This window comes from Aspergillus luchuensis, chromosome 4, assembly GCF_016861625.1.
Source record: "Aspergillus luchuensis IFO 4308 DNA, chromosome 4, nearly complete sequence".
Classification (NCBI taxonomy): Eukaryota; Fungi; Ascomycota; class Eurotiomycetes; order Eurotiales; family Aspergillaceae; genus Aspergillus; species Aspergillus luchuensis.
Genome location: NC_054852.1, coordinates 802,083 through 824,322, shown reverse-complemented (window position 1 = coordinate 824,322; position 22,240 = coordinate 802,083). Strand labels below are relative to the sequence as shown.

The 22,240-nt window shown below is 48.2% G+C and overlaps 11 protein-coding genes across 11 annotated transcripts; 6 read left to right on the top strand and 5 right to left on the bottom strand.

Annotated features, from left to right (window-relative positions):
- Positions 1 to 199: 199 nt before the first annotated feature.
- AKAW2_40309A (uncharacterized protein) lies at positions 200 to 937 on the top strand (the record flags this gene model as incomplete). Its single annotated transcript, XM_041688622.1, has 1 exon — positions 200 to 937. One exon carries the CDS (start codon positions 200 to 202, stop codon positions 935 to 937), a length of 738 nt encoding a protein of 245 aa, XP_041542389.1.
- A 305-nt stretch (positions 938 to 1,242) lies between these two features.
- SYM1_1 (Mpv17/PMP22 family protein) lies at positions 1,243 to 2,062 on the bottom strand (the record flags this gene model as incomplete). The annotated part of the gene is made up of 5 exons (XM_041688621.1): positions 1,243 to 1,310; positions 1,381 to 1,686; positions 1,755 to 1,860; positions 1,922 to 1,976; positions 2,052 to 2,062. The coding sequence occupies 5 exons, from the start codon at positions 2,060 to 2,062 to the stop codon at positions 1,243 to 1,245; spliced, it is 546 nt and encodes a 181-aa protein (XP_041542388.1).
- Positions 2,063 to 4,232: 2,170 nt separating this feature from the next.
- On the top strand, positions 4,233 to 5,826 carry AKAW2_40307A (putative MFS multidrug transporter; the record flags this gene model as incomplete). Its single annotated transcript, XM_041688620.1, has 2 exons — positions 4,233 to 4,266; positions 4,325 to 5,826. 2 exons carry the CDS (start codon positions 4,233 to 4,235, stop codon positions 5,824 to 5,826), a joined length of 1,536 nt encoding a protein of 511 aa, XP_041542387.1.
- Positions 5,827 to 8,197: 2,371 nt separating this feature from the next.
- Positions 8,198 to 9,574, top strand: AKAW2_40306A (RraA family protein; the record flags this gene model as incomplete). Its single annotated transcript, XM_041688619.1, has 1 exon — positions 8,198 to 9,574. The coding sequence occupies one exon, from the start codon at positions 8,198 to 8,200 to the stop codon at positions 9,572 to 9,574; it is 1,377 nt and encodes a 458-aa protein (XP_041542386.1).
- Positions 9,575 to 9,932: 358 nt separating this feature from the next.
- AKAW2_40305S (uncharacterized protein) lies at positions 9,933 to 10,193 on the bottom strand (the record flags this gene model as incomplete). Its single annotated transcript, XM_041688618.1, has 1 exon — positions 9,933 to 10,193. The coding sequence occupies one exon, from the start codon at positions 10,191 to 10,193 to the stop codon at positions 9,933 to 9,935; it is 261 nt and encodes an 86-aa protein (XP_041542385.1).
- A 1,152-nt stretch (positions 10,194 to 11,345) lies between these two features.
- Positions 11,346 to 12,302, bottom strand: AKAW2_40304S (HpcH/HpaI aldolase family protein; the record flags this gene model as incomplete). Its single annotated transcript, XM_041688617.1, has 4 exons — positions 11,346 to 11,608; positions 11,666 to 11,901; positions 11,965 to 12,116; positions 12,171 to 12,302. 4 exons carry the CDS (start codon positions 12,300 to 12,302, stop codon positions 11,346 to 11,348), a joined length of 783 nt encoding a protein of 260 aa, XP_041542384.1.
- A 551-nt stretch (positions 12,303 to 12,853) lies between these two features.
- AKAW2_40303A (alpha/beta hydrolase) lies at positions 12,854 to 13,660 on the top strand (the record flags this gene model as incomplete). Its single annotated transcript, XM_041688616.1, has 1 exon — positions 12,854 to 13,660. The coding sequence occupies one exon, from the start codon at positions 12,854 to 12,856 to the stop codon at positions 13,658 to 13,660; it is 807 nt and encodes a 268-aa protein (XP_041542383.1).
- A 921-nt stretch (positions 13,661 to 14,581) lies between these two features.
- On the bottom strand, positions 14,582 to 15,074 carry AKAW2_40302S (uncharacterized protein; the record flags this gene model as incomplete). Its single annotated transcript, XM_041688615.1, has 3 exons — positions 14,582 to 14,638; positions 14,694 to 14,791; positions 14,864 to 15,074. The coding sequence occupies 3 exons, from the start codon at positions 15,072 to 15,074 to the stop codon at positions 14,582 to 14,584; spliced, it is 366 nt and encodes a 121-aa protein (XP_041542382.1).
- Positions 15,075 to 15,438: 364 nt separating this feature from the next.
- Positions 15,439 to 15,756, top strand: AKAW2_40301A (uncharacterized protein; the record flags this gene model as incomplete). The annotated part of the gene is made up of 1 exon (XM_041688614.1): positions 15,439 to 15,756. One exon carries the CDS (start codon positions 15,439 to 15,441, stop codon positions 15,754 to 15,756), a length of 318 nt encoding a protein of 105 aa, XP_041542381.1.
- Positions 15,757 to 17,108: 1,352 nt separating this feature from the next.
- Positions 17,109 to 18,737, bottom strand: AKAW2_40300S (acyltransferase family protein; the record flags this gene model as incomplete). Its single annotated transcript, XM_041688613.1, has 1 exon — positions 17,109 to 18,737. The coding sequence occupies one exon, from the start codon at positions 18,735 to 18,737 to the stop codon at positions 17,109 to 17,111; it is 1,629 nt and encodes a 542-aa protein (XP_041542380.1).
- Positions 18,738 to 20,173: 1,436 nt separating this feature from the next.
- On the top strand, positions 20,174 to 21,477 carry AKAW2_40299A (uncharacterized protein; the record flags this gene model as incomplete). The annotated part of the gene is made up of 2 exons (XM_041688611.1): positions 20,174 to 20,335; positions 20,398 to 21,477. The coding sequence occupies 2 exons, from the start codon at positions 20,174 to 20,176 to the stop codon at positions 21,475 to 21,477; spliced, it is 1,242 nt and encodes a 413-aa protein (XP_041542379.1).
- Between the last annotated feature and the right edge of the window lie 763 nt (positions 21,478 to 22,240).

The window sequence follows — 22,240 nt, the reverse complement described above, 5'->3', positions numbered from 1 at the left end:
TTGATACATCTGTGATTTGTTGTAATAGCAGCTCAACTAGGAAAATATTGTCGGCGGCAACCGCACTCGCACGAAGTCACGCGTCCCACCCCATATGATCAGATTTAAAAGACCAGCTCACAATCTACTTTGGCCATGTCGCGTCGTCCATGGTCCACTCAGTTCCCCAGGTCCCTCATAACTGATACACCGCGATATTATGGAAGTCGTACAAAAGAACGAGGCTTTTAAAAAGATTGAAGGGAAGATGAAATTTGCCTATGTCGAATGTTTCGTCCGGCAAGATGGCATACTATATTCTGGAAAATGGACGAATCGATTTGAATCGCCGAAAACACTTCACGATCTCGATGAGGTCAAGCAGATCCCAACGGCGGATAGGGGCCCAGAGGTGAAAGCCACCTGGTCAGCAGTCTACGTGAAAACCCCAAGTCTACTGGCGTATGTCAATGGAGACCTCGAAAAGCAAATCGCCCGCGAAGTCGAAGCATGCGAAATTCTTCGCAAACATCCCCATCCAAATATTGCGACCTATTATGGTTTTATGGAGACTAACGGCCGAGTTTCTGGGCTTTGCTTCCAGCGATATACGTCCACGCTACTTGAAGCGGTCAATCCTCAGAGACTCAACAAGATCACTTTCCTTTCGAGTGCTCGTGAGCTGGTGGGAGAGAAGATGAAGGAAGGTCTAGAAGGGATTATGTCTGCCATTAATCATATTCATTCGTTCGGACTTGTGCATAATGACATTAACCCGGCAAACATTATGATTGATGAGAAGGGTACGCTTATTCTTATCGATTTTGATAGTTGTCGGTTTATCGGGGAGTCGTTGAGAGATACCGAAGCGAAAAGAACACACCAATGGCATGACCCTTCTGTCACTGTTGCGCTGGAGAAGAATGACCTTGACGCGTTCAGAGATTTACGTGGCTAGCTGGATCGGTGGATGAAGACTTTCTGTTTTAAACGAAGCGCTTTCTAATACTACTATTTCTTGAGAATATGCTTACATAGTGCTGTTGTCTGTAATAGTTTCACAATTATAAGACGAATATATGTAGTGGCTTAGTGGGTTCAGAGAGGAATATCTGGGAATAATCATTTCGGCCAAGGGGACACCAGGAATCAAAAATCTATTCTAAGCCAAGAAAAAATTGCCATCTATCCGACACAACCAATACCGTAGTAAACAGCCAAACCCAACATAATAGATACAGGAAAGCCAAAGAGCGAAACCTATCAAACTCCCGGCGCAACCTCATCCCCATGAGGGACGCTATTAACCAAGCTCAGGAAGCAATTCCATCCTAAACAACCATCAGCTCTACCCAGCAACCATAGCAAACCTATACAAACGAAATATGCAAAGATACATACCAATATTTACCACGTTAACCGTCAACACACGATACTGCAACGGCACCAAAGCAAGGTTAAGCGTCTGAACCGCCGGCCAAAGCATCCAATTGGCGCGCAGGGCATCCCAGTACGTCCTACTGAGCTTGTCCTGAGGATCAACGCCCTCCATGACAGACATACTGGTGAGAAAGACACCAATCATAGTAGGAGCGCAGACGAGCTGGTCAGCACTAACGCGCGCAGCAAGAGTCTTGGTTGGTGTTGAAAGCTGGATGCGGTTCTGGAGGAATTGGAACCATTTTGTAGCGACCGGGCCGAAAACAGCTATATTTTTGCTTTTGTTTAGAGAGAATGAAGGGGGGATGAGGGAACGGGGGCTGGGCTGGACTTACCACCCCCGTACAAAGCCATCCGTCCAGTTCGGGTTACATCATGATTGGGCAGGCCCTTCTTCTCGACGGCTTGCTGGGCGAGCCCGTCACCTACCGCGAAGAGGGTCTGGTGGGATTTCTTTCTCAGCTGCGTTGAAAGAGTGTGATGAGGACAGATTGAAGCTTACCGCTGTGGTGAGGCTCTGCGTCAAGAGAGGACGCTGGATAAGACATCTCTGGTACCTGGGGGATTGGTATCGTTAATGCCGGGGGTGGTGATGGCAGTGGTGGTGATTGGGTGGGTGTTGTTCAACTCACCACGCGAGCATATTGAAGGAGACTCAATTGGTTCTTTCCTTGTGTCTAGTCAATGGATCAATGGGATGAAAATGAAGATGAGATCATGAAATTGGAAGTCTGTTTTGGTTCAATAATAGGGAGGAATGTCGGTCGCGTGGCGGATGCGCCCGACTAGGAAATCGGCCCGCCGTGATGTAATCCGACCACTTGCAGGGATCCGGGGGCACTAATTGGATCAATCAGCCTGATTAGCAAAGTTTATGCAAAGTTGTATGTGAAAAATGTGACCGATTCAGAGAGACAGAGATGAGATGTAACCATGCCCTCATTCTTTCCTCTATGGCTTCTCTTTTATTCAGATCTTCACTATCTTTATATGACAACTAGGAGATTCAGGGGTATGTCATGCTGATGTTTAAGAGTTAGCTCTTTCGGGTTCATATACACAACAGTAGATCTAAGCTAGAATTGCAACTGACACACCGATGATGCGTCTCCTACACCGGCATTCGCTCATGCTTACAGTTTTGCCAACACAAACCTGTATGCTGTTCCTCGTACCAGCTAACATCAACCATCGGACCAGTCAAACCATTCCACTTTGGGTTTAGTGATATTCAGTGGCAAAGCCTAGATAGTGCCTGAGGATAGGAATTCGTACCTGAGGCACCATCTGCCGAGGACTAGACAGATGGCGCCCCAAAAACCCTTCTACAATGTCCTTAGTATAGTCCACTATAGGACCCTCTTAGCTATCTCTACAACAAGCGCCATGGATGATTGATATAAGGCTGTCGCACTATTTTCCCTCATTCGCTCTAAACCTCTGGCTTTGTTGCAAGGACGGGATTGTAATCTTGCCTGCGCATTAACTTATCGCCTGCAAACTGAGGTAGAAAAACCTACATCATGTGGCTAGCAGAACCTGACTGAAAAGTCAGTGAACTGCTAGCTAGCTAGCTGGTGGACGCTACCAATAACGACTCGAAACGGAGGATAAATTCATTGACACATAGAGAGCCGTCTGGAAACCGCCTTTTGAGGGCTTTTGTACCCTTCATGATGCACATCGCGTGGCTGTCGCGGCTCATGTGATAGTACGGGTATTATAACCCCCGAAGACATATCATAGTGTCTATGATCTACTCCGTAGTGTACCCAAGCTCCTGTGGAACACGTTGAACATGACGGGGCTCATCGGTGTAACATTGCCAGCCAGCCAATCGGAGGCCGGTGAAATCCGTAGAATGGGGTATACTATCCATTTGCAAATCCAATGAGTCACGCAGAGAAGCCGAAAAGATCTGCTCAGGCATTGATTCGGATTCATCAGCCGAGCATCCAACCCTTCGCATAATTCCATTTTGTAAGCAGGTGAAAATCCCCTTCACGTGAGCCGCACACTAATCCCAAACAGGTTGCTCGACGGAGAAAGCTCAGCGGTAGCCACCGAAAAATCTGGGTCGCTAACGGATACTGGGTGAGCTTGAGGTGCCTGGTTAGGAACAGACAGACGAAAGTTACCGGTGGGGAGGTGCTGGAATTGCAAAAAACCTACCAAGATGAAGAAGGTCCTGACGATTCACTGGGGTGTGAGCAAGTGTGATGGCCCCGGTTCTCACAACACATGGACCTCGACTCAGGGTTCATCTTGTATCTACAAATGATCTATCTACTAGCTACAACTTGATGAATCGTTCTAGAACTTACAAGTCTTGAGAGGGGTAGGGCTGCGCTAAACACTCGGGGACCCATATGTAATTCAGCGGCAATTTCAAACTCCACTTCTCTCCTCCAAAACCCTTAATCGCACCCAAGCTTTGTTAGCATCGTGCCTGCCTCCCCACCAGCCTTCATATCCATCCTTTGAAAGGAAGGTTCCACTCATCAGCTCTTTCCGATGGAGCCATTGCCTAACCCTTTTTGGTGAACCGGATGCAATTTTCCCGCCAGAAGTGAATGTCTTGTGTATAAGTTGTTGCGATATTCCTGCAAGGAGACTACGAACTGCTTGGAATGTCCCACCCTGGTCTGACACCAAAGACGATTGCCGCGTGGATGATTATCTACATATAAATCCCTCTGCTTGTCTTAATATTGGCCCCTAGACTATAAGCTTCGAGGTTCCCGGGAATATCTTCGCACAGACAAGGTTTCTCACGCAGCCGATTCTTTGTGTATCCTCGCGAACCCGCAAGCATGGTGGCAGCCGAGGATGAGGAGAAGTCCTCGAGTAGGTTTCCTACTCCATCTCTTGTCTTCTAGAACTAGGATTCTAACCATGGAAACAGCCCCTTGCAGTGATTGCTCTAATGCAACGGTCGTGGACTGGGATGGTCCCAAGGACCCCGAGAATCCATTCAACTGGTCCACTTCCAGGAAATGGCTAATGACCATTACTGCTCTGACCACCACCTTCGTGGCCCTCATGAATGGCACTATTATTACAGTCGCCCATGAAGCAATAAACGAAGAATTCAATGTCAGCGATGCCACTTTTCCAAACTCATACTGGCCCGTCGCCTCCTGGACGATGGGAGGCGTCTTCTTCTGTCTCCTTATTCTGCCCCTCATGGAAGACTTCGGCACCCGCATCACATTTCTCCTCACCAACTTCGTCTTCTTCATTTTCATAATTCCCCAAGCCGTCGCCCAAAATTTCGCCACTCTTATAATCGTCCGCTTCTTCGCCGGCGGCTGCGTGGCCGTCCTCGGCAACGGCTCCGCAAGCATCATCGGCAACCTCTTCGAAACAGAAATGGCGCGCACGAAACCCGTCGCTCTCTGGGTCGTCGCCTACCTTGGTGGAAGTAGTGCGGGTCCTTTAGTCGGTGCACTTATCTTCGCTCATCTGTCCTGGAGATGGATCTCCTACCTACAACTCATCTGGGTAGGCGCATTGCTACTCGTGAACATTCTCATCCTTAAGGAAACCAGAGGATTTGTGATCCTGCAACGTCGAGCTCGGAAGCTACGCGAAAAGGGCGAGAACGCATACACGCAGCACGAACTCCAAGCCGAGCCGCTCCGCCAGGTCCTGCTCACCAGCATTCGCCGGCCGTTCAAGCTGCTCTTCACCGAATACGTCGTCTTTTTCTCCACGTTGTGGTCGGCTTTCACTGTCGGCACATTATACTTGTTCACGCAATCCGTCGAGCAGGTCTTCGTGGGACTATATAACTGGACGCCCGTGGAGGCAGGGTATGTCCAGGCGGCGGTATTCATCGGCGAAGTGTGCGGGTGGTTTTTCTCGCTGATATCCGCACGACTGTACTTCAACTCTTCGAAACGTAATAAGGAAATCCCCGAGACGCCCATTCCAGAGGCTAGGCTTTATCTTTCCGTCGGAGGGGGTGTCTTCGGCATTGCGGGGGGAATGTTCGTGTATGCATGGACATCTTACCCCTCCATGCCGTGGATTGCTCCAGCCGTGGGACTCTGGATGGTGGGCATGGGCAGTGTGGTTGTGGTCAGTGGCATTGCGGATTACGTGGTAGACGCGTATTGCAAATATGCTGGGAGCGCGATGGCTTGTTTCGTGGTCGGGGAGAACACTGTCTCTGCGTTTCTGCCGCTGGCTACTTCCAGTATGTATAATACGTTGGGATTCCAGTGGGCGAGTACGTTGTTGGCGTTTATTAGTTTATTGCTGACGCTGGCACCGTTGTCGTTCATTGTGTGGGGAAAGAGTATCCGTGAGAGGAGTCCGTTTATGGCGGAGGCGATGTTGGATAAAAGGGCGGATCTGATGGGGGAGCCTAGTAATGGGCCCGCGAGGGAGATTAAGGAGTAAACTTTGTGATGTGTGTATCTTTGATGAGTGCATGATGAGAACGTGGCCTGGTGCCATTAGCATGATGAAATACTATATTGATGTTATGGGCTTATTGTATGTAGGTTGAGCGTTGATACTGTGACTGGTCAGCGGGATGAATATTGAGCATATCTTGGAAGTACCTACTACTACTTAGTAGTTGCCTTGTACGCATTGGGTTTTGTCGTTTTGTCTCTCGTTGGTGCAATGCAAGAGTGTCTAGTGGTGAATCTAGATTCTTCACTGTCAATCGTGCATCGGCATGATAGACCTAGTCCATCAAGTCCGGGCAGAAATGCATCAATACAAATTACTCAGTCTCAGCCACGAAATGCTCTTTCGGACTAGTCTGCTGTAGGCTGGCGAAGTCCGTAATTTGCTCCGGGGTGCGAGGACTTGACTGCCCTAAAACTATCAATTCCGACGCGTCAAGACAGGGGCTAACCTCTCAAGAGGCAAAGCCTCCCGTCAAGACTTTTAGGTAGTTCGTGGCCTGTTTACTTCGAGCTGTGGATGGCAAATGGACGCTGGATGGGTAACAAACACTATAGCTTCTTTCGTATGTGGTCAGTAAAGTCAATCATAAAGCGGCCTAGCCGGTTCCGGCTTCTACGGCATTTCATACATGCTCTGATATGAGCGGCCAGAGTAATCCTGGCATGAGCTGCAGTGACTCGAGATGGTACTGTCTCTGCTATTGGAGGTAGTGCATTCAGGGGGCCTTCCGGTATGTGCGGAGTGCTTCCATATTGCGCAGGCGGATAGATGTTGATAATGTTAGGCTACGTAGACCAAAGTGAGGGGTGAGGTGTCAAATCAGGGCATCAATATATTCGGGCTAACCAAAACAAGTAGAGGCCCATCTGGATGCATGCAGGAGTTGGTCATGGAAGCAAGGGGGATCCAGGTGATGTCTGCCCATACTATAGCTAATCACCCGGTCTTCGAGTTCGGCTTCTGCATCATGAAATATATCTTGTAGTACAGCAAAGCATGACAAGAATGTGGTAAGGTCCTTGCCATACTGTGCATAGCCGGCCAGTGGTGCACATACTATTGTAAGCTTTCCAAGGGAGTTTCCAATCTGATCGGGGAAGTTCAGGCTGGGAAATATAAAGATCGGGACTTTCTAGTCGATTCGGCCACAACCGTATCCCAGCGATTTGTATAGGTATCCAGAATGCACGATTTATCTCCTGCAGTGGTGGTTTTTCTTTTGGTGTTGATATTATACTAATGATCTGTTTCCATGGGTAGAAAGAGGTCGCATCGGGAACTTGGGAATGAAAATACTGAGGATATAAGATAGACAATTGTAGTACCTAGAACGAAAGAAATGGTTGTATTAGAATTGCTGCTAGTTGGAAAGTGGTAGTAATTAAGAAGACTTCACAGAAGAAGATTCGAGCAGTGTTCCTGAGCTGTTTGGACTTTAGCTTCACTTGCTTTGGTCATCGGGGCGGAAACAGCGCGAAGCTAGCTGAAGCAGAGTTCTTGTGATCGCTGAGCCTGGCGGAGAGATATGCTGCATCAACATAATGATTGCTGGATTGTAAGTTCTTGGACAGAGACATTGAAGCATTCCCGGAATGAGCACTGGATCCTTTGCCAAAGCGGTGGATTCCGGCATTGCTTTGCATGTCACGTGCTTATCGGTGTCATCATGTCCGTGTTGGGACTAGCGCCGGATCTCGCTATGGCCAACAGCATCAAGAGTGAAGATACTAGTCTGTAGTCGGACGGCCAAGTGAGTGGTGTAGTGCCTCTCAAAGACTGAAGCTCTCTTCAATAATGGCGGAAAGTAGTGAGACCCATCTGGCTTGTCCTTCCAGGTCGAACTGTAAGACTCGATCCATTTAGAAAATCACATGCATAATATTAATGTGTCTTCCTAGACACGAGGTTGTCTTCTGCATAGGGCGCAGAGTGCTCGACCTGCATCAGGAACATATCATGGGTTTCCAGTCTTGCTACAGCAATAGCGAACATCATAGGGCCACAGATAGGACCCCGACGGAGCTGGGAGGACCGAGTCGTTTCGATCTTCAGCGGAGTCGGGCAAAAATAACTGTGCCGACGATTAGTGCAGCCACACCAGCGGGAAATGGACCTCCGCCACTCGAACGGCGTGTTTCCTCAACGCCGAGAAATCCTCCGCATATCGGTTAGGTTGCCGAACTATAGAGCACAGTGCTGATAAATTAAATGCAGACCCTTACCTACTAGTAGAAGGCTGTTCTTCCCTTATCATCTACTTCTTATAATCCTTCTGCCTCAATCAAGCGATACGTCCACTATCCAATATCTTATATCTATACTACTCAAACGATTGACACCGATAATCTTCACAATGAGTGAATCCACCATATTAAACCGACTCTCTGCCCTAGACACCAACACAGTGTCCGATGCTCTAGATTTCTTAGACCTCAAGGGCGCCACCTATGGACTACGACCACTCTGGGACTGCCCAAAGATAGTAGGACGAGCCAGCACAGTCAAAGTTGGTCCCAAGACCGACGCGGCTCCTACGACTCATCTACTCACTCCGGTCATCGATGCCGTCACGACGGATGATCGCATTCTGGTTATCTCGGGCGGCACCGAGGGAATCTCATGCTGGGGCGACATCATTGCCAATGCCTCGAAGAAAAAAGGCATTCGCGGGACCATCATTGATGGCATGAGTCGTGACATCGACGGCAGCAAGGACGTCGGCTATCCCGTCTACGGCCGAGGTGTGACCATGATTAGCGCACGTAACCGACTAGTGCAGCTCGAGTCCGGTACAGCATTGCAGGTTCGCGGTGTCACCGTCAACCAAGATGACTACGTGATTGCTGATATCTGTGGAACGGTATTTGTGCCGGCTGCGCGCATCGAGGAGGTTCTGGACTTGGGTGAACGTATCGATCGTCGCCAAAACCGTATGGTGCAGGCTGTAAGAGCTGGAAACCCCGTCTCGGAGGTCATGCATGATAAGCAATTTGAGGCTATCCGCTCTAGTGAAGAGTCTGCTCCGTCTGGTCCATCGTCGTCATCATCAAACCCTAAGAAAGCAAGCCCTGAAGATGCAGAGTTGGCTGCCCTATTTGCTGAATCAGACACACCTGGCATCTCGGACGCGCTTGATAAGCTTGGTATCCCTGGCCAGGCGCTCGGAATCATGCCTTTGACCAACTACGAGAAGGTAACAGTAGGACCGGCCTTCACTGTGCGCTACGTCCCTGCCAGCGACCCCCCAGGCAGTGTTGGTGACTTCATCGACGATGTCGCTGAGGGTGACTTTGTGGTTATTGACAATAGCGGTCGTACGGATTGCACCGTTTGGGGAGATATTATGACACAATATGCTGGCTTGCGAGGCATTGCTGGCACTGTCATTGACGGGGTCTGCCGAGATGTAAACCGCGCAATCAAGGACGAGTACCCCCTTTTCACAGCTGGTCGCTGGATGCGGACTGGCAAGGACCGTGTCCAGGTAGGAGGCGTTAATGAGTCTGTGGGTATTGGCAAAGTGCGTGTCAACCCTCGTGATATCGTTGTTGCTGATGCCAACGGTGTTGTCATCGTCCCTCGGCATCGAGCAAGGGAAGTCGCGGAAGTTGCACAAAAGATCGAGAAGAGCGAGGAGGGCATTCGTGAAATGATTGTGGGAGGAGCAAGCATTGGGGAGGCACGGGAAAAGCTTGGATATCACACACTGCAGCGGAATGAGAAAATTTGAGGAAGGGGTTCTAGGCCTGTATGATGAAGAGTTTGTCTATGGTTTCAAATAAAGTGGGCTAAAATTAAATTAGAGATTGTAAACAATGAGAAATGAGTTACAATATTGCTCCCTGATTTAGACCCTCTCGATGGATTTACATTATGTATATGTGCCACAGCCCAGGTTACGTAGAGAGAGCTCGAATAATTATTACAATACTGTGGACAATGAATATCTTTTACTTGGGCGTAAATCACTAACTTAAATATGTTAGCGATCGTGCGAGTCTCTAATATAGCATCGATTTCTCCACACAAATTCTGAAGACAGAACCCCGACGCATCAACCTTTATCAGAAGCAACTTGTAGACCGATCTCAACGCAGTCGCTCGAAAGAGTGACACCAGGTCGACTGACAAAGATCATGTAAGTCGGGTTCCGTGGTGTACAGGAGTTGATGGTGGCAGGCATAGAAGTTGCCCTGGGCCCACTCAAGGATGTTGCCAGAGCCCGTTGTGTAGCCTAGGGTCAAGCTGCGGAACTGGATATTGTTGGTGCTCTTGAGATCGTCGGTGCTAGAGCTGCTTACTATTTGGAAGGGGCTGCTGGTGAGAGCTGCTGTAACAAGCATGCTCATGGCGAGAACGGACAGGGTGATAGTGGTCACCACTGTTATCCAGGGTTGTTTGTTGAAGTGTATGAGAATTGTAGGAGTAGAGGAATGGTGCTGATTATGTGTGATAATAAAGTGTTGACCAGAGAAACAAATTTGTCCCCATATAACTGAAATTTGTGAGAAATTGAGCACCTTAAGTACTAGTCATAATATAATCAAGGCGTTCAGAGATCTATCTTCGTTACTATATTCACTGATTGATACATCAAGCTTCATGCTGACAGCCAAGCCTTCTTGTTTTAGCTTGCTTTGCCTAGTAAGGCCAATGAAGGGTCTGTTTGTTCTTCAAGGTCCTAGTTGTTAAGTCACTAATAGCCCTAATCTGCTTCTGTGCTTAATGCACTTCGCCCACATTGAAGAGATAGTAGTTGTCATAGCACAACTGGTCTGTGAAATAGCCTTTTCATCAATTCACAAAGATGAGAAAAATCATCTTTTATTCGTGCCTATACGGAGATAGTGCATTACATCCATTTCCACCATAAGATTGATTTTTACAGAGGCCCTGCTACTGTCTCCCCTTCGGTCATCAAGCTTGCTACGATGTCTCAGTTAATCTGGAAGTCGATATTGCGAGCGTCCCCAGCTACCTCTGTTTCCTCACCATCAAGGTTTTCGCTAATCTCAATATCCACAGTTGCGAACAACGCCAATAAAAACTATACTACACCGAATGTTGGCTGTGAGTATTATGCAAATCGTATTGCTCGAGTGCCATACCACTCTGCCCTCTCAATGCCTTGGTTCCACCAAGGGTGGAAACATCAGTGTCGTTCAATTCACTGCTTACCGATCCCCAATGTTCCTACAAAGCTAACATGGAATGATGATGATCTGAAAGTGATAAGGGCTTCATATCGCTATAACATAGTTCCAAGACCCTGTAACCCTAACTGCCTTTCGTATACTCGACTTTGATATTTGTTTCTTGGCATGATGACGCTTCATCTACAAAGGCACCACTGTTGTAGTAACGCCTGCACTATAAACTCCCAATGAACTAATAATAGATTGGTATCCATTCAGCAGGGTAAGTATACGAGTACAAGTCTTTCACTGACCGTCAACGGTATCCACAAACCGAGCAGTAATCTCCCAAATCACCCAAACGCATCACGACCGCGCCACCTGCAACTCACTAGTATACCAATTCTGCATAGCACGGATGTCATAGCTCAACGCCACTGTATCAAAGACCTTCAAGTGCTCCCTGCCCAACGTCCCATTATTCGACAGCCGACCAACCCATTTCCCGTGTTTCCTGGCCCCGGCAACAATTTTTTCGATTGCTTGCACAAACTCAGGCTCGTCACCTCTCGCGGGGACATACCCCAATATTGACAGAGCTAGATCGTTTGGACCTATGAAAATCATATCTGCCTCAAGTTAGCCGAATATGCAGAGCTAGAGAAACGAGTATGGGCGCAACTCACCAACACCAGGGACCGCACAAATTTCCTCAACATTCTCGACTCCTTGTTTAGTTTCGATTTGAATACATGTAATCAAGGTTTCATTCGCTGTCTTGATATACGTCGACAGGTCAATACTATGTGTAAATGCCGGAAATGCCGATCCTTGTCCGCGAAGCCCTTGTGGAGGAAACTTGGAATAAGAGACTACTGTTTGGGCTTCTTCTGCGGTGTTTATTTGTGGGACCACAATTCCGCTTGTAAGTTGATCAGTATGCGCATATTATGAAGTAATGGTAAGTGGAACCGGTGCTACTCACTGCGCGCCGGCATCCAGGGCCCGTTTAATCAAGTCCGAGTGAGTCATTCGTAAACGCACAAGCGGCGATACGCCTAGAGAAGCTATAGCTGCTGTTGCACTGTGCATTGAGTCGTCGCTTATGTGACCATGCTCGCAGTCAATGATGATGCCCTTTTGAATCATATTAGCTTAGCGGGAAGGTGAGTGGTAGGATTGGGCGCTGACGTCAAGGCCGGTCTGGGCTACTATTTGAGCGGTGCGAAAAGAGGGAAGGCCCAGGAAGGTCATTATGGGCTTTGCATTTGCTCGGAGAGCATTGAGGAGTCGCAGTTGCGGGTTGAAAGTTGCGATTGTCATGGCTAGCTCTCTCTATTGGGATATGCTAGAAGGGTGTTAAGTGATAGAGTAGAACTCCAGAACACTAGTGGATATATAGATGAAATATGGTTCGCGATAAAAGGCAGCCAAGCTGGAAATAATCAACTACATGTGCCGGAAAGCAGTTACAATAAGAACAATATAATAGTAAGCATCGGGAGGGTCAGCTAGAGTCCGAACGGTAAAGTCGGAGTTCAACCGATAATCCATCATCTGCCTTCGCCTACAATCATATTTTACACTTTTGAATACCATATCTATACCCTCAATTGATCGGTCAAAGGGGACTCTCCCCAGCAGCACTCCATGCCGGGGCCAAAGGGATCTATCTATATCCGGCCCCTCCCGCAACGGCGCGGGACCGGCGAAAGGACATTTCGCCGACGCTTATCAACCCATGGATTGACGTCAGGATGCATATATAGCCTCACTAAACATCGAATTACTATCGCAGTAACTCTGCAAGAACCCTCCTCGTCGAGTCAAAATATTACCCGACCTTCGGGCCAAAGCACATACCCCTCACCATCATGCCGCTCACATACTCAACCATCCCGCTCAAAGTCAATGGCGTGCGACTCGAAATCTCCACCATCCACAATAACAAGCTCAACTCCAACCCACCAATTGTCTTCCTGCACGGCTTCGGCTCCTGTAAAGAAGACCTAGCCGATATAAGCGTGCATCCATCGTTCCAGGAATATGCCTATCTGGCCTTCGACGCTCCGGGATGCGGACACTCACATACCGACGACCTCTCCGTCGTTGACATACCCTTCCTAGTCGCCACCGCGGAAGCGGTCCTCGCGCATTTCGATATTGATCGGTTCCACCTCATGGGCCATTCCATGGGCGGACTTACTGCCCTCTTACTGGCACATCAGCACCCCGATCGTGTGCTAAGCTTCGTCGACATTAAAGGGAATCTTGCCCCCGAGGACTGCTTCCTTAGTCGTCAGATTTTCCAGTTCCCAGCTGATGATCCCGAGGCGTTTATGGATGCTTTCATTGCTCGTACGGCGACGGCAGAGTCGTATGCTAGTCCGTTGTATGCGAGTACGCTGCGCGCGAGGGTCCGGTCGGGTGCTGTGAGGCCGATTTTTGAGTCGATGGTTAGGTTGTCAGATGAGGGGGATCTGATGAGCATGTTTTTGAGGCTGCCGTGTAGAAAGATGTTTATGTTCGGGGAGGAGAATCAAGGGTTGTCGTATTTGCCGAGGTTGGAAGGAGAGGGAGTGGACTTGGCGATGATTGTCGAGAGTGGACATTTTCCCATGTATTCAAATCCAGTCGAGATGTATCGCAAGATTGCTGGTTTTTTGGGGAGCAGGGTATGAGGTGTTGTTAGATTGGTGTGGTAGATTATATATAGATTGGATAGATTGTATACAATTGATAGATTGATAGCAGATGGAAGGAGATGTACTATAGATATTGTTTAACAACCTTAGCAATTATTTGTTGACCTTGTGGGGCAGCTAATGACAATTACAGCTCAATCCAATATTTCTGACTAGCATCATAGTTATGGTGTCACAGCTTGCGTCCGAGTGAAGAACGATTTGTAAAAGAGTACAGTTTGCTCATACCCAACGAATTCCCTCACGCGAGGTTTCGATGGCACTGGAGGCAGTGGTACATCATGGTTAAGCCACTATGAGACATTAGGAGATACTTGTACTGGCGGTGTGAGCAAAGTTACATCTCCTTCAGTTTCTTCACATACCTCACATTGAATCAAACTTCCACTGTGACTGCAGTTAACTTAGTCTCCTTTTAGATTTATGATCAGCAACATATTCCGTAATATTCTCGTCGCGGTCAAACCTAATCTTTATTCCTAGTGATCAAGCTCCGTCCGTTATCTACTTGGGGCAAGTCAACGAAGCATCCCTTCCTCCCGCACCAGTCATGCTATGTAAGGGATAGCAAGGGCCTTGCATGCTTGAACTAAGGAACACCACTCATAGCGCTTCTTGGAGTCGGAACAGCCGAACTTCAAGAATGGTGTCTTGGAAATGTTTTCTGTTTATTTCAATACAAGTCGGTTCCGTCAAAGGTAAGATCCGTCTCGAGATCGACAATACTCCATGACGGGGATATGCGATGAAGCTTTTTCATTTCGTCTATCTATCTATTCGTACCACGATGCATCATTTCCTCATTGGACCTCATTAGACTCTCTCCAACAACCAACATTTCGTCGTTCAGCACATTCCACATTCCGTCACTCGTCGTTGACAAGTTGTATAGTCCATCTAGTAGTGGCACTGTCCGTGGGCATCACGGGGGGTTGAGGTACCGTTGATAGTCAACTACAGATTGCATTAGCATTGAATCATTCACAGACATACGTGTTATGGTACTCACGGTCCAGGGAGCGTGCTTCTTGCACCAGATGGCAGTCAGATCCTCGGGGCAGTCAGTGCGGTTGCCGCCAGCGAAGCCAGTGGGGAAAGCAGTCTGGCCTGTATTGCACAATCCAGTTAATTACAATTACCATCAAACTTTTCTCCGTCCAGCACTCGGTCTTCACTTACATTCACCCGCAATAGCCTCACCCAGATCCCAGGCACCACCGCCGTCACTCTCGAAGGCGCTGGTCACCTGCTGGATGACCTCGTCGTCGGCCTCGGAGACGTAGTCGTGGGTGGTGCAGCAAAGCGGGATACCATCGCTGTAGTCGAGGACAGTGTTCTGCGCGGACACGGCAGAGGCGAGGAAGAGAACGGCGGGAAGGATAAACTTCATTTTGGATTTGGGAGTCGTTTTGACTTGGCTTGGCTTTTGGTAGGATCTCAATAAGATATCCTGTGGATGATGGATGATTGGAGAACAAGCTATGATCCGGGGATGAATGGGGGGTATTTATGTCCCTTCTAAATCGGGGGACAGACCTCACTTTCACAGCATTGTATTGGAGGCAGCTGAGGTACCTCGACCCCTCACGTTGATAGATAACATGCTATTTGTCAATGCTGAGACTCCTGCAGTGACAGCGGCCCTTGCATGTAGCTAGCTAGCTCAATGGGTTGTTAGCTGATGAATACACCTAGCAAGGGATAATTAGAAGAGACGAGAAGCTAGTTATACAGCACACAGCTCAGAGGGATGGATGTTTTGGCTTGAGTTTAGGGAACTCAAGCTGGCATTGTTGGGGAACTGGCAGGCAGGGTTGAAACAAGGGCTGAGCAAGACATTCCAAACATGCGCAGGCGGGCTAAGACATATATCCGGCGGTGAGATAGATGTCCACTGGGGTGACAGACAACGAGAGGTGCCGGTGGGAAGGGAATTTGTATATCATTACTCCCCAGGGAAGATAAAGCCCTTTCTTCTTGCCATGCTTCAGATCTCGGGATTGTCGCTAGCCTCCTCACAACCGATGACAACTCCCGTAAGGACCAAGCACCCAAACTCCAGGAAGCGATAGCCTGATGTGCGAGGGCAGAAGCGAGACTGAGTACCCCGTGCGACGATATGCGGAGGCAGCATCGATCTGCTTCATGCAGGCCACCAACGGATTACCCGAATGAAGCATAGTGCTTGGTTTCGTTCAATCTGTCTTCCGTGCCCTGTTGATCTTTGCCGGGATCTTCAACTATCTTCTTAGTGGCTAGAGTCTAATCAAACCTTCTGATCCTGTTTCGCAGCAAATTCACCTGGATCGTCTTCGATTACATGATTGGCAGTGAATTTGTGGCAGTATTATCTCGCCGAATCCTCCATCGTCATTTTCCTATTTGAGGGGTTGGCTACATAAGCATATGAAATGATGCAGATGTGAAACACGCGGGTACGAAGCGTACTCGGTAGGATCAAAGTACCAGTCATAGAGTAAGGCCTCCGCGATAGCAGAAAGTATCTCCTGGTAGGACGGAGGACGCTTGATGCATACAGATGCCGGATTATAGAAGTATCGCGAGGAGGTATTGCAGGGAGGATATGATTATCAGTTGCAGCAACACCTCGCTACATGTAAGCAGCTAGCAAACCTCGCTAACAGAGAAAGCGATCTTATCCCGTTACTACTAACTGACTCAGGTCATTCAAGAGTGACTGGAAGCTCAGTCAAGTGCACGAATGCAAGAATGAATGTATGCACAGGTGTCCAGGCTGTTGAATGAGACAACTCCTGACCATTCCAGAGAGCTCCGCGGGGGCGCGGAGAACAGGGGGTTAACTGGAGAAACAAAATGAAAGTCGAGTAACATCTTCATTTTGAACACAAGTCCTGTATCTAAGTGATCATGGTTTCATTCCTTGCTCCGTTTCGGCGCCTTGCGGGCCATGCCGGAGGTACTGGTAGCTGGCGGCCGGCGCCGAGCCACATGACCGTCTGCCAATTTCTCAGCCAGATGGACGGCGATTCTATATACAACACTTCGAAATATACAAAGTGACTGCGTCGGTGTATTTACAGCTGCCTCTGCCGTTTCACGTCCCTACTTGATCCACACTGAACACTCACTTGCGACCCATCTGACCCCAGACTTGCACCTCATACTCCGTTATCGACCATGTCAGGGTCGCTCTGTGGTAGGCCATTAATCCGTGATCGCTATATGCCACTTGTTTCACGACATGCGAGGAGGTCCCAGAAATCAATTCCTCACTTGACGGCAGGTGTCTGCCCACTAGCTTGAAGATACGGTCATTGCGAGCGCGCTTCGCGGGTTGGGGTGACTGAGAGATGATGGATGGCTAGAGCCTACAACAAAGTTGGGGAGGGGGGACCTTCGCAGTACTATGCTATGACCAAACACCTCGTCTGAATATACTCAGCTATTGCCGGTGCGAGTTAGTGCCCGAGATTTCTGGCTTGGTCGTCTTCACGATAAGCTTGTCTTCCAGCCAACGGGCGAACTTCACGCTAGGAATATCAACCGCACGCCAGAAGACATCACCAGCCCAAAGGGAGATAGGAAGGCAGATGAGCCAGCCAATCAAGAAACCCAGGCAGTACTGGAAATTGGTCTCCTTACCAACGACGGCCCAGATGTTGGGCATGAGAGAGTAGCCCAGCGAGTGGAGAATGGGTCCGTGGACGATGTAGAAGGCAAATGAAATCTTGCCCAAGTACTGTGACAGAGGGTGGGTGAAGAGTTTCTGGAGATCCTTGGAGTGGTTGATGCTGAACACAATGAGAACAGCGCCCAGGGTCTGGGGAAACCGATGTGGCTCCGGGTAGGTTCTGGGAGTAATCTCCCAGGTCCAACGGTAGAAGGGAGTCCACTTGTAGCCAGTATTCGGGGCCGAACCGAAGTACAAACCGAGTACAAAAAGGCCGATCCAAAGATTGCGGGTAGAGAGACGGAAGGGAAGAAGTTGTCTAAGGGCATTTTGCTGCTTGGGAAGGAAGTGACGATGCCCAGTTCTTGGCTTCGACTCGCTCTCATTCGCAGGTCGCTCCCAGGTGCCATTTATGAGATCCGCCTCCGCCATAAGCATGCCGAATAGAAATAGCACGATATCCCAACGGCCCCAGCGCATACAGAACCAGACTAGGCCGCTAACGAGCGAGATACGGACGGCAGTTGTTAGACGAGAAGTGCCCAGAATGGTGAGGAAGAGCACGATAGAGCTGCGGAACTCAACGGGGATGGTCCACAGGTGCGGGTTGTAGTAGTTGTAGTAAAGCGCCCAGTTAAAAGGATCCATCAGATGAACGATTGCCAGGTACCAGTCCCAGTACTGCTTGTAGAAAGACCGCATGATCGGGGGATGCTGTTCGTTCGTGCCGAGGATGGTGTGGCCCTCTACGAGGACTTTATGTGAGTAGTTGTACACGCCCAACCGGACCGCGATAAAAACCAATAAGATACCAACGATAGATGGGATGTAGAGGCGGAGTGCGCGACGAAAGGTAGATGAGGCTAGGGTAGTGAAGGTCTGTTCCCAAGAGCGACTGCGGATCAACTTCAGTGGCTTGTAGGAGAGCACATAACCGGATATGACGAAGAAGATAGCCACCATGATATGGCCAGAGACCAGCATGTGTATGATAGGGAGCTGCAGCACGCTGAAATTCTCATTGTTGAATCCCCAGCCCACGGCAACCTTCCAGGTATAAGTGAAGAGGAAGTGGAAGTTGAAGACTAGCAGGCAGGCCCAGCCGCGCAGACCATCCAACGCAGCGATCGCATGTTGTCTAGACGGGGGCTGCGACTTGCCGCCAACATGATGTTGCAAGTAACTCGGGGTTATGAAGATGGCGACTTTGGTGAAGAAGTCGTCCAGACGGTCGATGCCGTTATCCATGTGGTGCTTGACATGAGGAGCGAGAGCCGAGGGGTCGGTCAGATCGGACCAACTGGGAGCGGGGAAACGGCGAGAATGATTGGATTCCAGGTCATTCAAAGGAATATTATGGACTGGCGGTGGGGATAGGAGGCCATTGTCGGAGGACGACATGGTGCCGCTCAAGAGACGTCCGGTCGGTCGGAGGAAAGGCAGGAGATGCGTCTACCGCGCGGAACGGGAGAGGTTGAACCAGCAACCAGCGATAAATTCGAAAGGGTCGGGGAATCAGTCAGGATTGGAGAAAAGAGAGGAGTCACTCGAATACCGAGTAGGGTAGAGGAGGACTTGTTCAGGTGAGGATAGAATCATGGATGATCTAGAACGCGCTCAAGAGAGCAAACCAGGTGGAGGCGAGCAGGGTCGATAACTAATAATCCACAGGGACAGGGGACCATCTCCACCGCCTGCAACTTTGAGGATTCTGCACTTAAACTACTTTGGGACTAGCCCCATACAGGTCACTGACTGACTGACTGACTGGAGTTCTTACCGCTATACTCAAGTAGGCAACCTCGTCTCTTGCTGGGAAGAAAAAAGGTATGGAGTCTCTTCCTTAACTTTCCATTAATTTTATATGTCATTAAGGACTATACCAGTGGAAGTATTGGGAGAGTATCGCCAAATCTACACCCTCTGTCCAGGCTGGTTGTGGATTACGTGGCATTTTGTCCCGTGTCCTGGGGATCGACCAGCGTATCATATATAATCCTGCTCACGCCATTGAGATACTTGGTTAGTCTTATACTAAGTAATATAAGCGCCGACATCTCGTTATAAGGCTATCACTGCAAAACTGTGGTCGGGTAGTTCGAGGCAACATATAGTTATGTTCATTCATTGCTGCTTCTTACTTTTTACAGAAAAGGTCTTACTTGGTTTCCAACCAGTCTCGAATATTTGTAATAAAGTCACATGAAAACTGAATTCACTATGTAGTGCACCTCTAGATATAGTAATCAGTATAGCCAGCATATTACCGGAAAACAAGCTTTCAAGTGCAGCATAAGACGTCGCTAAGATTGGCTAGGATTAATTCAGCTATGGCTGGTTGACCACTACCTGAACTCAAGCAATTCCGGTCAGCAAAATCATTATATCAAGGATTCTAGATTCATATCAATGTCCCGAAACTATCTCAGCTGGGCTGTCTTAAAGTTCCCCGCCCGCCCTGTAGACCCTGCAGGCCTGAGACTGTTCGCTTTGGGTTCTCGCAGAGCAGAAGTCAAATGTTTCAACGCGAGGAATATTTTCGGCTCTATAAATATACGGTCTCTGTAGATGTGAGTTCGGCGATAGTCGGCACAGAGGGTTCCGAACCATCGGGAAGAATACCTTCGGCCGACCACCAGCATTGGCAGCTGGCCTGGGAGACCGGTGAACATGTTACCGGACCGAGAGTATAATGCCGAAGATCATTTAATTGACATATTAGCATGTTATCGAGCAGTTCACTTTCTTCTGGATACCTCAATCATCCCCTTCATCGCTTACTAGTGTCTGTAATTTACCAGTGACACAGGAAACATCAGCCTCACAAGATTCCAAGCATGACCGAACAGTACCTTGGCCTACCTATTGGGCCGGCAGATACAGCCTTTGGGCTGATGGCAGAGTATGATGCCGACCAGCACCTAAACAAGGTGTCCCTAATAGCAGGGGCATACCGCGACGAGAACGGCCAACCTTGGGTACTCCCAAGTGTGAAAGAGGTTGGTAGCACTTATCTTTGAATAGTCCCTGGATTATACTAAGCTACCCTTCTCCATTTCAGGCCAAAGCACGCCTCGCCCAGGACCAGAACCACGAATACCTAGGCATCGCAGGCTCGCCGGCCCTTATCAATGTAGCTCAATCCCTTACCTTTGGCTCCAATATGACCAAGAATCTAGACAAGAGCATCGCTTCTATTCAAACAGTCTCAGGAACAGGCGCAAATCATATGGCTGCGCACTTCCTAGCACGGCATCTTCGTCCAAAGCGGGTGTACATCCCCTCGCCAACATGGATCAACCACCAGACTATTTGGGCTGGCGTTGGGATCCACATCGAAGAGTACCCATACTACTCTGCAGAAACAAGAGGCGTTGACCTAGAAGGGATGTTATCAGTGTTCGAGACTACCGCCGAAGAAAGAGACGTAGTGGTTCTGCAAGCCTGTGCGCATAACCCGACAGGTGTGGACCTCACTCATGAGCAATGGGCCCGAGTTGCGGAAGTGATGAAGCGTAAGAAGTTATACGTTCTCTTTGACAGCGCTTATCAGGGCTTTGCTACAGGCGATGTCAACGGTGATGCCTGGTCTATTCGGTATTTCGTGGAGCAACTGATTTTCAATGGGGAACCTGATCATCCAGGCCTTTGTGTGGCACAATCTTTTTCTAAAAACTTTGGACTCTACGGCGAGCGTGTAGGTGTCCTCCATCTTGTCGTGCCTCGGCACCTCGCCGCCCAGGGTGCCCGGTCGGAACTACTTGGTCTCGCTCGTGCAGAGTACTCAAATCCGCCTCGCTATGGGGCGAGTATTGTCGAAACTGTCCTAGGAAATGAAGAGCTAAAGGGGCAGTGGCTAAGGGACTTGGATACTATGAGTTCGAGGATTAAGAGCATGCGGCGTGAGCTCCGCAGGAGGCTGGAAAGCAAGGAGACGCCGGGGGATTGGTCGGTTTTGGAGAGCCAGATTGGTATGTTTAGCTATACGGCGCTGAGTCAGAAACAAGTTACTCGCTTGCGAGAGGAATTTCATATCTATCTCTTGCCATCGGGGAGAGTGAGCATCTGTGGTTTGAATGAGAAGAATGTTGAGTATGTGGCAAGTGCGTTTAGGGAGGTGATTGGATTCAATTCCAATTGAATCCATGCAATATAGCTCTAAGTCAATGAGATGGCATAACCAGCAGTCTAAAAGTAAGTTAGAATACTAGATAGTCTTACTATGTACATGCTCATAAAAGGTACGTACAACCGAATACTACTACTAGTAATTGCTTAGGAATGCTACCATGACTCGCTTTACTATTTTCAACAAGGGCTGATTTCTTAGGTAAGCCAACACACAATTTCACGGATCTTGTACAGAGCATCTACAAAGTGCGTCTGGCCTATTATATCTCATTCACCCTGGAGTGAACGCTGAACCAATTGACAACAGCATAGGTTATTCAATATCTAAGTACTTACTTATTACAAGGTCAGATACACTAAGTAGTCAAAAGTCTCGGGACACTCAAAATTTCTTCAATTTCTAACACCAATAACTCTCTCAAATATTGAGATATAAGTCTCTAATTCTGAGTATATATGAATAACTATTATCTTTATATATAAATATAATAAATAGTAAGTAATATTTATTTTTCAAGAAATAATCTATAATAAATTAAAATCTTTACTATTTTTTTCGACGCGAATATATTAAAATTTTTATATAATATACTATTTTTTTTATATTTTTATATTACTTTTCAATCGATTCTAAATATTTCTTATATATATTATTTCTTATAAAACTCAAAATTGATCATTTCATGATTTTTTAAAAATATAGATATAAAAATCTTTAATTTTTTTTTAGAAATTTTGTATGGAAACCCATACAAAATATATAATTCTTTAAT